The sequence below is a fragment of the Sciurus vulgaris genome (genome assembly GCF_902686455.1).
Source record: "Sciurus vulgaris genome assembly, chromosome: 4".
NCBI classification, from domain to species: Eukaryota; Metazoa; Chordata; class Mammalia; order Rodentia; family Sciuridae; genus Sciurus; species Sciurus vulgaris.
The window spans coordinates 143,549,238-143,563,149 of NC_136464.1; the positions used below are offsets into that span (position 1 = coordinate 143,549,238).

A 13,912-nucleotide genomic window follows, 5' to 3' on the forward strand; every position below is an offset into this window, starting at 1 on the left:
TTCTTTCTTTCTTTCTTTCTTTCTTTCTTTCTTTCTTTCTTTCTTTCTTTCTTTCTTTCTTTCTTTCTTTCTTTCTTTCTTTCTTTCGTTTTTAAGAGAAAAGAGGCCTGGGTAATGTTATCCTAGTGCTTAGACAGCATGTGCATTTCTAATGTGTCCCTGGCTCCCATCGTCACTGAACAGCGAGTCAGATGTTGACAAGGTGACCACACCTCTCAGATCTGGGGTCAGTCTTAGTTTCAGACATGCTGTCCACCTGTCAAACCAGGTAACCCATTTTTTTGTTTTGTTTTGTTTTGTTTTTTAAATAAGGTCCTAGAGCATAAACGTCCTTTTCTTCAGGATAATTTTGAGTTGGGCATTTCGGTAAAGCTGTGGCAAAGATTTCTCTGAAGGTATTTATGCAGATCATCATTGCTAGAGAGCCTGAATTTGGAATACTGTGTTGTTTGTAGAAGCTTCCAGACAATCTATTCTGAGATCAGGAGAGAGAGAGAAAGAGATAGCATAGCGGTTGAAAGCATGCATTAAACTGTTTCATGTGTGGGATGGGGCCTTGGGCAAGTTATTTTGTCTCTTGGTGCCTGGGCTTCAGATTCCTCATATGTAACTGGGCATACACTTGGGGTGTCATCTTGAGACTTTTCTTAATAAAAAGCAATTTGAGTGAATCATTTAGCAAAGTGCTTGGCATTTAGTAAGTGCTCAATAAATGTTACGCAATAACACACACACACACGCAGTCTTAATCTTGGTTAAAGCAGAGCCCAAGATAAGGCCTCGGATGTGGTAGTTTATTTGGGAGGTGATTCCAGCAAGCAGAGGAAGAACACAGAGTCACTGCTCCAGGTCCCAGGGGTTCAATTCCATGGGTAGCCTACAGAAGCACAGAGAACACAGCCCAGAATCATCACCAACAGCTGGAGCACCTGGGCCTGTGTTTATACACAAGGATGGGTGAGATAGGGTCTCTGTTCAGTATTTTAAAATGAAAAATCATATATTCGATATTAGTCCTAGGGTCAAGTAAGTTGGCCCATTGTTTGTTGTGAAAAGTAAACTCTTAGGGATGAAATATCAAGAAATGCTTAAAAGTACAGGATTTGAATTTACAAGACACTATTTCCCAGTGGCAGATCCATAAGAACTTAACAGAGTTGCTAGCTGTAGCATGCTTTCAGTGTATGGCATCTATTTGTGATTGTTATTGTTGTTATTGTTATTATCGTGTGCATAACTGAGACAGTAACAAACTATCATCTGAAGGGTTCAGAACGTGCAGCCTACTCAGACTAGGATAAAATCACAATAGAATTCTAATTTGCAGAAGAGGTTTTGAGTGGCTACTAACCTTGGATTTCTCAGCACATCTTGGCCAATTTCTGTGAGTCAGATCTAAGGTCGCCATGAAGTCTGGCTACAAAGCCAGCCGGTTGCTGGGCTTGCTCACCAGTCTCTTGTAAAATCTGCATTATTGATCTGAATTTGGTTCCATTTCTGTGGGGCCTTCCTGGTGCCAGCCTCTCCCCCTCTTCCCTCTCCAACTGTGGTTTGCAATGCTCTTCTCTTCTGCAGAGGACCTCCTGCTCCACTGTGGGGCCAGGTCGGCCCCTCCCGTCTCAGGCCACTCTCTCCTTGCGGAGTCTGAAGCCGCACGCTGCTGGAGACAGCCCTGCAGCACACAGCTCCTTTCTCATCATGGATTCATAATTAAAAATACATTAAAGGTCTAAGAAATTATTAAGAGATACAGCCAGCATTGTGCAAGTACAACTGACATTTCCAGTTAGACCACAATTCTAAATAATCCACGAAGACCCTGCTCTTGTGCTGAAAAACACTAGGCTGCTTTCTGACCTGTTTTCTGATGGTACTTTCATCCTGGGCCCACGGTCAAGATGAAAATGTAACCTTCACTGGTAGAACTTGATCCACTGAGATACTGGACAGTCTGGGATTTATGGTTATGTGGCTCTGGTGGCATCCCACGGAGTCTTGTCCCTGCCTGTCTTTATAACTTAGCACTAGAGACACAAGGAACATTGCCTTTTTATTGCCCCACTGATGGCCAGCAGGTTTATACCTAGGCCATGTCCTGAGAATGAGGGTCCTCTGGGAAGATGTCCAGCACGGTTGTGGGGACACAACACAGAGGCAGTGTCCTTAACCAAGCCGCCCATCCCTCCTGGGGTGGTGGCAGAGGCAGAGCAGTGGCTGAACACAGAGCATGAGGGTTGGACTGGCCCTACTGCAGCCCATCTAGTTGGGACTTGGGGCACGTCCTGTGATCCCTTTGAACCTCATTTGTTAGACTCAAACCTTGAAGAGAACATCATTCTGGTTCTCTTTGTTGAACACACAAGGCTTTGAATCCGGGTCCCTCAACGGGTGGGACCTTCTACTGCTGTCCCTGCCCATTCATTCCCAACATCCAGTTATAGAAGTTCGCTCACCTATTCAAGTTAGGTAAACCGAGTCACACCTTGTGCATCAGGTAATACATTTCAGGAAGTGGACTTAACAGCACTGGTAATATAACTACTGTTGATGGAGTAATTACGATGTGCCAGGTACTGGGCACTTCACGAGTATCATGTTATTTATTCTCTACACCAACTCTTATACAGATGAGGAAATGAGACTCAAAGAGGTCAAAGATATCACAGAAGTCCAAAGGTTCCAAACACAGAAGTGATAAATGTTCAACGATGTGGAAATGCAGATTACCCTGACTTGATTATGGTGCGTTGTGTACATGTGTTGAGTTATCATATTGTACCCTATAAATCTGTACACGTACTAGGTGTCAATTAAAAATAAAAAATTTAAAAGATGTTACTCAAGAAAAGCAGCATTGGCAGGGGAGGGTAGAATAGACATTCATTGGATTAGATGAAGAGGAATGAAGGGAAGGGAGGAGGGTGGGCATAGGAAAGACTGAATGAAAGAATGGGACAGAACTTTCCTATGTTCATATGTGAATACACGACCAGTGAAATTCCACATCTTGTACAACCACAAGAATGGCAAGTTATACTCCAAGTATGTATGATATATCGAAATACATTCTACTGTCATGCATAACTAAAAAGAAAAAAAAGAAAAGCAGCATTAGGTTTAAACCCAGATCTGTCTGACTCTCAAACACATACTCAGCTAAAACATTACTCTTTCTTTCCCAGCACTGCTCTGTCCCCTCACCTCTCTCCTGATCCTGGAGTGATGAGTCACAGATGGGCCGGGGGAGGATCCTGTTCATCTCCATTTTTCCTTCCAGCCCACTGGGGACCAGGTTGCCCCACTGACTGGGCTCTGCACCTGTGATCTGAATATCACTGCTGTTCTGAATATGCACTGCTAGTCAGTGGCCACTCGGGTCCACCCACGTGGGCATCTCAGGGTGGCCATCATTCATATGTGTGTAAGTGTGAATGTGCATGTGAGTGTGCGTGTTTGGGAGGTGGAGTCAGATGCCCCTCACAGAGCCACCTACCCATGTGCTTCCTCCAGCTGCTGCTAATTGAAAGAAGCCATGAATAAGTCATAAGGGGCAAGTGTGCAGGATGGGTGGAGAAGGGGATTTATCTGCACTGCACAGCTCCTGTCTCTGTGAATGACAGGGCACACCACTCAACCAACCCCTGTCCCAAGGTGGGCACACATATCCTCCCAAGATCCAGTCCCGTTCCCACAGACTCAGAACCCAATAGTGTTCAGCACTGTAGAGCTAAACATCAGGGACAAGTGTGACCTGCATAAGGCAAGAAATTATTTTATTAAAATTCCCTTTAAGGCTAAAGACAATTGGCAAATAAATGCCAGAAAGAAATAGTGAGTACCGCTTGGCAGAGAGAGGGAAGGCCAAGGGAGACAGCCAGGTGTGGGGTGTGGGGAGTCACCGTTACCCTAAGAGCATATTGACAGAAGCTGCTGCCATGAGTCTCCTCCCCGGTGGCCACGTGCCTGAGGTGAGTTCCCTCAATCCTCACAGCCACCAGATAAGGGGAACATTGGTTTCTTTATAGATGAGGACTTGGCGCCTCTAAGAGGCTAAGTTCAAGGCCATGTGTCAGCAAGTGGCACATTTGGGATTTGACCTCACATGTCTCCCATAGAGCTCAAGATTTTCCCCCCAAATTTACTTCTTCTCCCAGTATTGATCTTGTGGACTTATAAAGTAGGCACCAAGGACAAAATACAAAGCTCTACTCTTTTACAGTGTACCTTATTATCAACTGATTTTTCAAATATGGTACATATGCATGCATATGAATTCTATGATTTGTGAAAGAATTTGAAATAAAAGAAATGCATGGCGACACATACCTGTAATTCCAGCTACTCAGGAGGCTGAGGCAGGAGGATCACAAGTTTGACACTAGCCTGAGTAACTTAGTGAGATACTGTCCCAAATAAAATTTTAAAACTTCTGAGGATGTAGCTCAGTGGTAGAGCTTGCCTAGCATGCACAAGGCCCTGGATTCAATCCTTAGTATAGACCCCCAAACCACCACCACCAAAAAGAAAAAAAAAAAAAAAATTGGAGGAATAAAGGAGGAGGAGGATGGAGATACTGTGATTTGCTAAGGAATGTGGGTTTGGAGAAGGGGGATGATGGGATGTGTGGGGCAGCCCATAAGGTCATACTGCTGGCCCGGAGTGGGGTGATAAGATACAGTAAGGAGTCCTAGCATGTTTTTGCTCCTACCTTATGTACCTGGGACATTTAGCTTGGGATAATTTGAAGGCAGTTTGAAGCAGTTCTATGATACAGATTTGGCAATAAAAGACCTCATTTCTGTCCCTAATTAGGCAGACTTTGCAAAAGTCATGCAGGAGGTCAAATAATGGTTTTAAATGATATGACCGTATCAAATGCCCTGAACTTGTGAATATTATCTTATACAGAAAAAGAGTGAATATCATATTCCCAAAGGTGTGAATAAATTAAGGATGATGTGGGGGAACTTATCCTGTGTTATCCAGGCAGGCCCAAAGTACAGTCGCCTGTGTCCTCAAAAGATAAACATAGAGACAACATAGAGAAGAGAAAGAGGCCTGTGAACATGGAGGCAGAGATGGAAGGGATGCAGCCACCAGCCAAGGAGTGCATGGAGCCATCAGAACTGGGAGGGGCAAGGAGGGACTCTGCCTAGAGAGTTCTGAGGGAGCCTGGCCCTGCCAACACCTGCTGTCGACTTCCTGTCTCCAGGACTGTGAGACAGACAATGCACTTCTGTGCTTGATGGCTCTTTGAAGCTGCCTAGTTTGTAGTAATTCGTTACAGCAGTTACAGGAAGTGAACACATGTTGTTTCCTTGACTCTAAAATAAGGTTTAATCTCCCAGCTTTGACGTTCTCCCCACATTCCCTGAGCTGTGGGAGGGTGGGTCTCCCTTCTCCAGGTTAACCCCTCCTCTGTGGCATTGCACATCTAAACAGGTCACTGATCCCTCTGGGGGAAAAAGGTAGGGTGAAGATGACATTTTAAGGGTAAAATACCTTCACCAAGAGTTTTCTTTTTTTCCTTATTATTTCTTTTAAAATGGGATTGAATCCAGGGGTGCTTAACCACTGAATCACATCCCCAGCCCTTTCTATTTGTTTGTTTGTTTGTTTAGACACTGTCTCCCTAAGTTGCTTAGGGCCTCACTAAGTTGTTGAGGCTGACCTCGAACTTAGGCTCCTCCTGCCTTGGCCTCCTGAGTCACTGAGATTACAGGCATGCGCCACTGTGCCCTTTCTCCATATTGTTAATTCCTAGAAAAATATTCTGCCTTATCCTGGTGATACCATCCAAATAGCTCTGACTTCTCTGTGGATTTCAAAGAAAGCTTGCAGTATCAGTTTTCTACTTTTCCAAACAGTCCCTGCAGGTGGAGGGGGTCATGGTTAAGGGATGTCACAAAATTTACTTGGGCTGCTGGACAAATGCAGTACAGAGGTAATCTGCTCACCTCTGCAAGTCGCCTGCTTCAGCCTTCCCTGCAACTCAATCGCTAGCACACAGCTAACCAAATTACTGCTCAGGGCTCTGGGCCTCCCGTTATGTGACTCAGGAGCCTCATTTGCAATCACCATTAACCAGAAAAGCTGCTCTTGACTGCTCTGTGCCTGCGCCCGTAGAGTCGAGTGTCATACAATACCAACGGGCTGGAAGAGGCTGCAGAGAGCCTCTAGGATAAAGCTCAGAGAGCACAGACCACCAGCCTGGACCCCCTCCCTCCCTTACCTCTCCCCAAACCCTGTCCAGTGCTAATGAGCAGTGAAGTGACTCTAGTCTAGGCAGACAGATGGGGAAATTGGTTGGAAGACTGGGAATGGAGCCTCAAGGTGGCTGTGTGAAATAAGAAATGGGTAACCCACATACCTGCTGTTAAACAATCCCGTCAGAAGCCCTGAGCTGCTTTATGGTAGGTATTCGCAGGGCACACTCTAAAAACAATGCTCAGATTTGCTCTGGTCTTCAGCTCTCATCCCTGCTGCTGCCTGCTGTGCTGTGTCAACCAGTTAGTGAAGCCCCAGGGCAGCACGGGATTTCCAGAGATTACCCCAATAAACAGTTAGAGGTGATGCTTGGCTTTATGACACATCTCACATCTCTCCTGCTTCTCTCCTTTGAGGATCACCTCCTCCTCCCCTTCCCTCCTCCTCCCTCATTCAGAGTACATTCTTCCCCACAGGCTGGTCTTAGAATGCAAGGCACAGGAATGCTACAAGGAATGGTACTGAAACGCTCCAGTTTTAGATTTCACATCTGCCAGGCACTGAAAGCCATCATTGTCCCATTCTGTGTGTTTCTGTCTGCAAACCCAAGGTTAATGGTTACAACAGAGAACAGCAGGAGGGATCTGGCTGGCTGGAGGCAGGAATGGCCTTCTCTTCCAGGAAGATGGGAAGACTTATGTTTCCAGGTCAGGATGCAGAGGAGGGCACTGGGGTCTCAGGGATAATGCTGGCACTGGATGGAGGTATCAGAGAGGGCCTTTTGGACGTTTGACAGAAAGTATTTTGCATTTTGGGTTTTCTTTCTTTCTTTCTTTTTTTCTTTTTCTTTTTTTTTTTTTCAGAAAGCATTTCTTTTTACAGGAACTTGTTTCAAAGCCTGTGGTTAAGAGAAGGAAGTCACACAGACCTCTCTTCTCAGTCACTATCCACTTGGGAAGTGCTAAAGACTGACCTCAGAAGGGCTCAGGCTAGTGCTGCAGACCCTTCTCTGGGAGAAACCTGACTGCAAGAACTGGTCATCCCACCCACCCTCAAAGGGTGCCGTCCAAAGGCAGTGCTGCTCAGGGCAGCTAGTGCCAATGGGAGAGGAGCCAGGAGACGAAGGGTTCCTGGGTTGGAAACAAGCAAAGGAAGGAATGCTGAATCAGGACCAGGCGCGGGAGCCTCAAGAGCGCCGCCTGCAGCTTTTTCGCCGCATTGCAATACCTCTGTGGCCCGGGAAGCAGGGGGCAGGCAGGTAGCCAAGAAAGCTGGCTCCTTGGGGCCCACTTCTCATGAAGTGGGAAGGAAAAGCGGGAGTATCACTTGAAACCCTGCTCTTTGCAGGAAGTCATCCCTACAAACAGAGACAGACACAGGGAAACAATCCTATTTGCTCCACTGCCTGGCATCCTCTCAGAGCTGAGGTCTCTAACAGTGCCAGTTACTCCGAAGAACCCTATAAATTAGGATAGGATTCAGGTGTAATGCTTTAACCATAGTTTCTGCAGTTCCCAGGAAGGCTCTGCCTTCCATTTAGAAAAAAAGGCATGAGGCTTGAAGGAATCCCAGGTTACTGAGTCATCACCATAATGAGATTGAGAATGAAGGTGACCTACAGAAGCATAGTAAATACACGATTTACTCTGCTCAGTAAGTGAATTTTGACTATAACCCAACATTTGTCTCAGGTTCTTGGATGTCGTTAGAATTCCCAGCAAAACCCAGGAAAAAATATAGCATGTAAAAGTGCTTCCACAAGGAAAAACATAGGCTTCCCAGCCTTATTTGTAGCTATGTGCAACACAGAAAATTGAAAACAAGGTTTCAGTCTCTCTGTCCTTGCTCACAATTTCATGTACCAGCCTGTCATACAAAGTGTGGGCAGGCACCACAGATCAATAGCTATTCTGGGTTATACTACCACAATTCCTTCTCTGCCTCCCCATTTTTTTTTTTTTTTAATTTTCTCTCTCCCTCCTTAAAAAAGAGGGATATTTATTTATTTATTTATGTATTTTAGGTAGATCACAGCTTATTACATTGAAGGCATATTTCTGTGGTTTATTTTTGGACATTAATGTTTAGAAAGGGAACCTTTCTTTTGAGCCTTTGTACACTTTTTAATCTAAGCAGTGGGGCAGTGATACTTTTTCAGGGTTGTTCCTTTAGAAACTTTGCAAATGGCAGTTAGCCCTCAGGTGTGAGGAGACTTAACTGCTAGGCCATCCAGACCCTGGCTGAGCTTGGGATGCTGGTGGAGATCCTCACAGAAGCAGCCTGACTGACTGAGCGGCGCTCTGAGCTCTGCACTGGGCTCCAAGCCTGGGCATTCAGATGCTCCATGTGCTTTTATTTTTAACCTATGGCAATTCTTTTATGAGCAAAATCCCTAAGTAGATTTTTTAAAATAGGAAATGAAAAGTACAATCAGAGTGTATGTGAAAAAAGTGAGCCGTGCAAAATAGCCTCTCAAAGCATATGTCACCTATTTTTATGTTCCTGCTTATATGATTTCCATGTTGCCTGAAGGCTTTAAGTGACAACTTTTGAAGTTCCTACAAATTGTATGCAAAAACATAATTTTTTTTTTTTTTTTTTTTTTTTTTGGAGGATAGTGTTAGAAAGTACATTTGTCCCTTGTATCTCTTGGCAAACTCACAAAGCTATGGAAGAGCCAGGACAAATATTCCTATGCTCCTTCTGAAGGTGAGGAAGGGGAGTCTCAGAGAAGTTCAGTTATTCAAGGTCATACAGTTGGTCAGAGCTAATTCAAGACCTCCAGCCCTGACTCTGAACCCCTGGGTTTTGCAGCAGGAATAAATGTCAATATCCAAGCAGACATCACTGAAAAATATCCACAGATGGCTTCCCCTCACCCCACACAAAGACCTCCGAACCCCTCTCTTCCCCATCATCAACTGCAGTCAATGAACCATATAAATTCAAACTTCAGAAACTCTAAGTCTCGTAAACAATTTTTAAAGGTATTAAAATGCAAAACAGGAGTAAACAAAATTTCTTGCCACAGGGAACTAACTAATGTAAAGTGACAAAATAATGGGAGTTTGAATGTGGTCTCAAAAGCGACCATAAAATGGAATTCAGAATTGTATTTTAATATGCATGCTATACACATGCTTTGTCAGGGATGACTGGTAGAGTTCTCATTTATAAAACTAAACTATAAAGGAAGAAAGAAATGAGAGGGGGTAGAGAGAGAGAGAGAGAGAGAGAGAGAGAGAGAGAGGGAGAGAGAGAGATATTGAGTGAGATGGTATCAGTCTCAGCTGGGTACCACAGAAAGTCAGTTCCTAGGTCAGGTCAAGCGTACTGGTTCCAATACAGTCCATGGCTCCTGCACCTGGAGCTGACCTTGGCATAAGGCCTCAGGATCTCCAGGCAGCTCTCCTTCCTAGGGACTTCCAGGAATGGGGGTTGGAGGGATGATCAACACAGGTCTGCAGGGTGGCAGCTGAGGACAGCTCCCTGGTGAGAGTTCATAAAGTGACAGGTGACACCCACACTCCACCCAGAAGCAGTGTTCAGAATGACAGATCTGTTCTGGACGCTGTCCAGCATTCCTGCTACAGACTGGCCCCGCCCCCTGCCCTCAATCTTCCAGTACAGTGGGGAGGACAGGAAAGCAACTCCCAAAGAGTCCCGCCTTTTATTTCAGGACAGAGTCAAGGTGGCTCAGAGTTTCTCGTGTGGGGAGTTCAACTGAGTCCTCCCACCATGCCTCACCCCGTTTTCTCCCCCTCCTTTCCACCACCCCTGGCCAGTGGCTCTTCATTCATTTCCCCATCAGTCCTGGCTGTGAGGTGTAGTGGTCTTTTTAGAGCCCATATTTTGACTGTTCTCTTAAAGGACCTGGACGGAAGGCACAATGCAGAGGCAAGGGCACCAGAGGAGTAGCGAGGCAGCCACTCACAGCTCGGCACCCAGCTGCCAGCAGGGCTTCAGGCAGCCGCGGCTCCAAGCTGGTTTCATTATTATACAATTGAAGCAAAGCTCCCCCCCCCCCGCCCCCCGCGCCCCTTGTACTCAGAGGAAGGCGTACATCTAGCTGGCAGGAAGGAAATAAGCTCAACTCCTCCCAACACCAGACAGACACACAAAGTCCGCGGACAAGGGCGAACACTTTGCAGAAAAAGTCCCCTCACCGATTCCCAGGTCCCTGTCTCAGGGCTGCTCAGTCCTGTAGTCCTGCTGTAGCCGTAGCCAGCAGGGGCCAGCAGGGGCTTCCAAAATCCCTGTACTTAACTGCCTTTCCCAACACATGGGACAGACAGCGATTTGGGTAACTTTTCAAATTCTATCTTCTGAGCACTTGCCCACAAATACTTGAAAGCGAGGCGGGGACACCCCCTCACCCACCCAGCACACACATACTCTCTCCAACACCTGCATCTACCCGCCCCGCCTCCTGCTCCTGTGGCCGGCGTGGGCAAGACACCAGCCCATCGCTCCGGTGTTTCCTGCTAGTCGGGGAAAGAGCACACCGTCCCCAAGAGCATCAAGCCCGCTGGAGAGCGAGAATGAGCAGAGGCAAGCCCCGCCGACTCGCCCCGGGCCCCAGCACCGGTGTTTGGAAGGGGCTCCAGGCGCGCCAGAGGCTCGCTGATGCCGCGGGAGGAAAGACTGGTCCACGAGCCGAATGAACCCGCCAGGCTGAGAGGCAGCGACTCACCTTTAGGTTGTGCGTGGGGTTGACAACGCAGACAAGTTGCCCCGCAGCAGAGAAAACCCGTTTAGCCTTGTAGTGCTGAAACCGGAGGTGAATGAGATCTAACACAGCCCCAAAGCACTGGGTAAAGAAAAGCATCACAACTTTTGGGGGGTGGTTGGCACAGGAAGGCGGCGGAGGAAGCTGTAAGTCCTTGGGCTCTAGAAGGAGCGCAGCCTCTGAGACACTCCGCTCCAGCCCGGCTTAGCGTGCCTTCATATTCATCATCAAAATAAGACGGTTAGAATCTTGCAGCAGTGAGGCAGCCAATCAAAAGGACAGAAATGTTATCCTTGAGGTGCAGAGACAGCCAATAACAAATGCCTCTCCTACCGAAACTCCCTGATGAATTGAGCCTGGCGGAGAATGTATTATTGAACATTACCATAGATCAGCACATTGCATTTATCTTGTGATTACAGCCAACCATACATAATGCTGGGGAGATAGGCTGACAAAATTGATTGCTTAATGTGTCTCCATTTATTAATTGACTTAATTTAACATGAGAGCCTTCTTTCTTAATGCCCTGGCCAAAAAAAAAAAAAAAAAAAAGTAAAGCGTTTAAACCGCCAAATAGTAAAACACCCCGCTCCAAAGTAGGCAGATGGATAACGCAGACCGTGGCTCGACTCACCAAAGCTGCTTGGGAGAAAATCAAATATTACAAGACTCTGATTCCAGATAAGGATTTGGCAGCAGCAGAGATGTGTATCTTTCAATCTTGCGCTCTGACTCTCTGCAATTTGGATTACAGCCCCTTGATAAATCTAACTCTCCACTTTTTATATATATTAAAAAAAAAAAAAAAAAAAAAAAAAAAAAAAAAAAAAAACCTGACAAACTCATTTGGAGCCGGGGGGGATATGTGTGTGTGTATGTATATATATATATATATATATATATATATATATATATATATATATACACATTTTTTTCAAAACACTATAATTACTGAAGTCTCTTTTATTAAAACATAAAAATGCACAGAATATACTTCTAAAAATAATGAAATCCCTGATGCATGAAAGCACACACAGAAAAACCTACACAGAGAAGAAAGTGGCTTGTAAATCAGCAAAATAATTACAGAGGCAGAGACCCTTTGCTTGTCATTCATTTGCATATTGGTGGGCAGCAAATTGCTAATTAACCACTAGATGGTTGGAGGCATTAAAATAGAGATGAAGAACACACGTACCACATCACTTACTTGCTTGGGGAATGCTAGTAGCACTGTTTCTGTGCTGGAGCAGGCCAGAGCATTTGGTCCTCTTTTGTTTACACTGTTTACACTTTTGTAGCATTTGTTTACACTGCTACAAAAACTTACCTTGCCTTCCCAAAATGGGCTGTGGGGCCCTAAGGCCACCAGGTGGTTCTCAAAGAAGGGCTCCCAAGCAGTACAAAGAGCTTCAGGGTTTTTAGGGATAAGCTCTGATTATGTATGTAGTCTTTGTGACTAAAGCCAGGTGCATTCCAGGTGTACTATATTTTCCCACTCCTTGGACTGTTTCTCCATGGAGCAGTCAGACCAAATCCAGTGCTGCCTGGGGTACAATTGGCCTGAGTGAACTGGATCCATTGAGTGTGAGCCCATTACTCCTTCCTGAATGGCTCCTCACTCTGCTCCACTACAGTGCTCAGGTTGCGAAGCATCCAAAACATGCTGAAATACCTGGGTGTCCTGGTCAGGCACTTAAACTAAAACAGATTAAAATATAGGAAGGAAAATAGGCACATGTTTAATGACATCAGAACAGAGCCCAGGTTAATTTTAACCTGAATTTACAACCAAACTCACATGTTAAGGGACAAGCTCAACACCAAATAAAATTGAAAATTTGTGCTTTTAAAAATAATCATTCTGTCATAAAACTAGATGACAATATTTGAATTGATTAGACCTTTTTCAGTGTGCTGTTTTTATAGGATAAGAGTTCCCAGACCCACTTATTACACTGTTGTAAATAAAGGTTGTTGGTCTACACTATTAGAATCTGCTTTCTGAAGTTTACGTTTTCTGGAAAAAGCTTTCAGCAATTCAGCAGGAGACCATTTGGTGGGTTTTTATTGTCTTACCTAAAAAAAAAAAAAAAAATGTGAACATAGACTCCCATAGATTCCTTAAAGAAACACTTCATAATTCAGAAAGGTTAAAACTTCCTCTTTTATATTCTTGATTAGAATGTTTTGTTTGTGCGTTTTGTTTACATTTAATTTTTTGTTCGTTTATTGCTTTTCTCACCCTCCAGAAATAAGTACCATGAGGGTGAAGCTTTTTTCTATTTCTTTTTAAAAGATCTGTTTTAAATAAAACGATTATAGGGAAAATAAGGAAATCATCAAATAGGACAAAGGTCTGTTATTTAATTGATAATCTTATGTTTGTTTGAGATATAAAAATTGGTGCTTCTTGTATGTTTAAAATTTTATTAAAGATATTTTCAGAGCTGGGGTTATGGCCTGGTGATAGACAGTTTGCCTAGCACGGGTGAGGCACTGGGTTCGATCCTCAGCACCACATAAAAATAAATAAACAAAATAAAGGCATTGTGCCCATCTACATCTAAAAATATTTTTTAAAAAAGATTATTTTCAGAGCAATATAAGATTCACAATAAATTGAGAGGAAGGCTCAGTGAGTTCCCATGTGCCCCCTGCCCAACACATGTCCAAGATTCTCACTATCAACATCCTCCCCACCAGCACTGCAGTGCATCATTTGCAACTGGCAAACCTCCACTGGCACATCATCCTAATCCAAAGTCCACAGTTCACATCAGGGTGCACAGTATGCTGGATACACTACAGATTGGTACAAACATATAATTAAATATCTACCATTGTAGAATCACACAGGAGGGTTTCACTGTTCTAAAAATACTCTGTGCCCCTTATTCATTGCTCTTTCCCCCCAGATTCTTGAAAACAATGGGTCTTTTCACCATCTCCATAGTTTTACCTTTTCCAGAA

General features: G+C 44.7%; 1 protein-coding gene across 1 annotated transcript in view; it reads right to left on the reverse strand.

Annotated features, from left to right (window-relative positions):
- SIAH3 (siah E3 ubiquitin protein ligase family member 3) overlaps positions 1-11,150 on the reverse strand; it is a 67,065-nt gene extending 55,915 nt beyond the window's left edge. The window contains exon 1 of the mRNA XM_079137355.1: positions 10,901-11,150. Coding sequence (XP_078993481.1) covers positions 10,901-11,035 — 135 coding nt within the window. The 5' untranslated portion in view covers positions 11,036-11,150. The remainder of the gene's footprint in view (positions 1-10,900) is intronic.
- Positions 11,151-13,912: the final 2,762 nt, after the last annotated feature.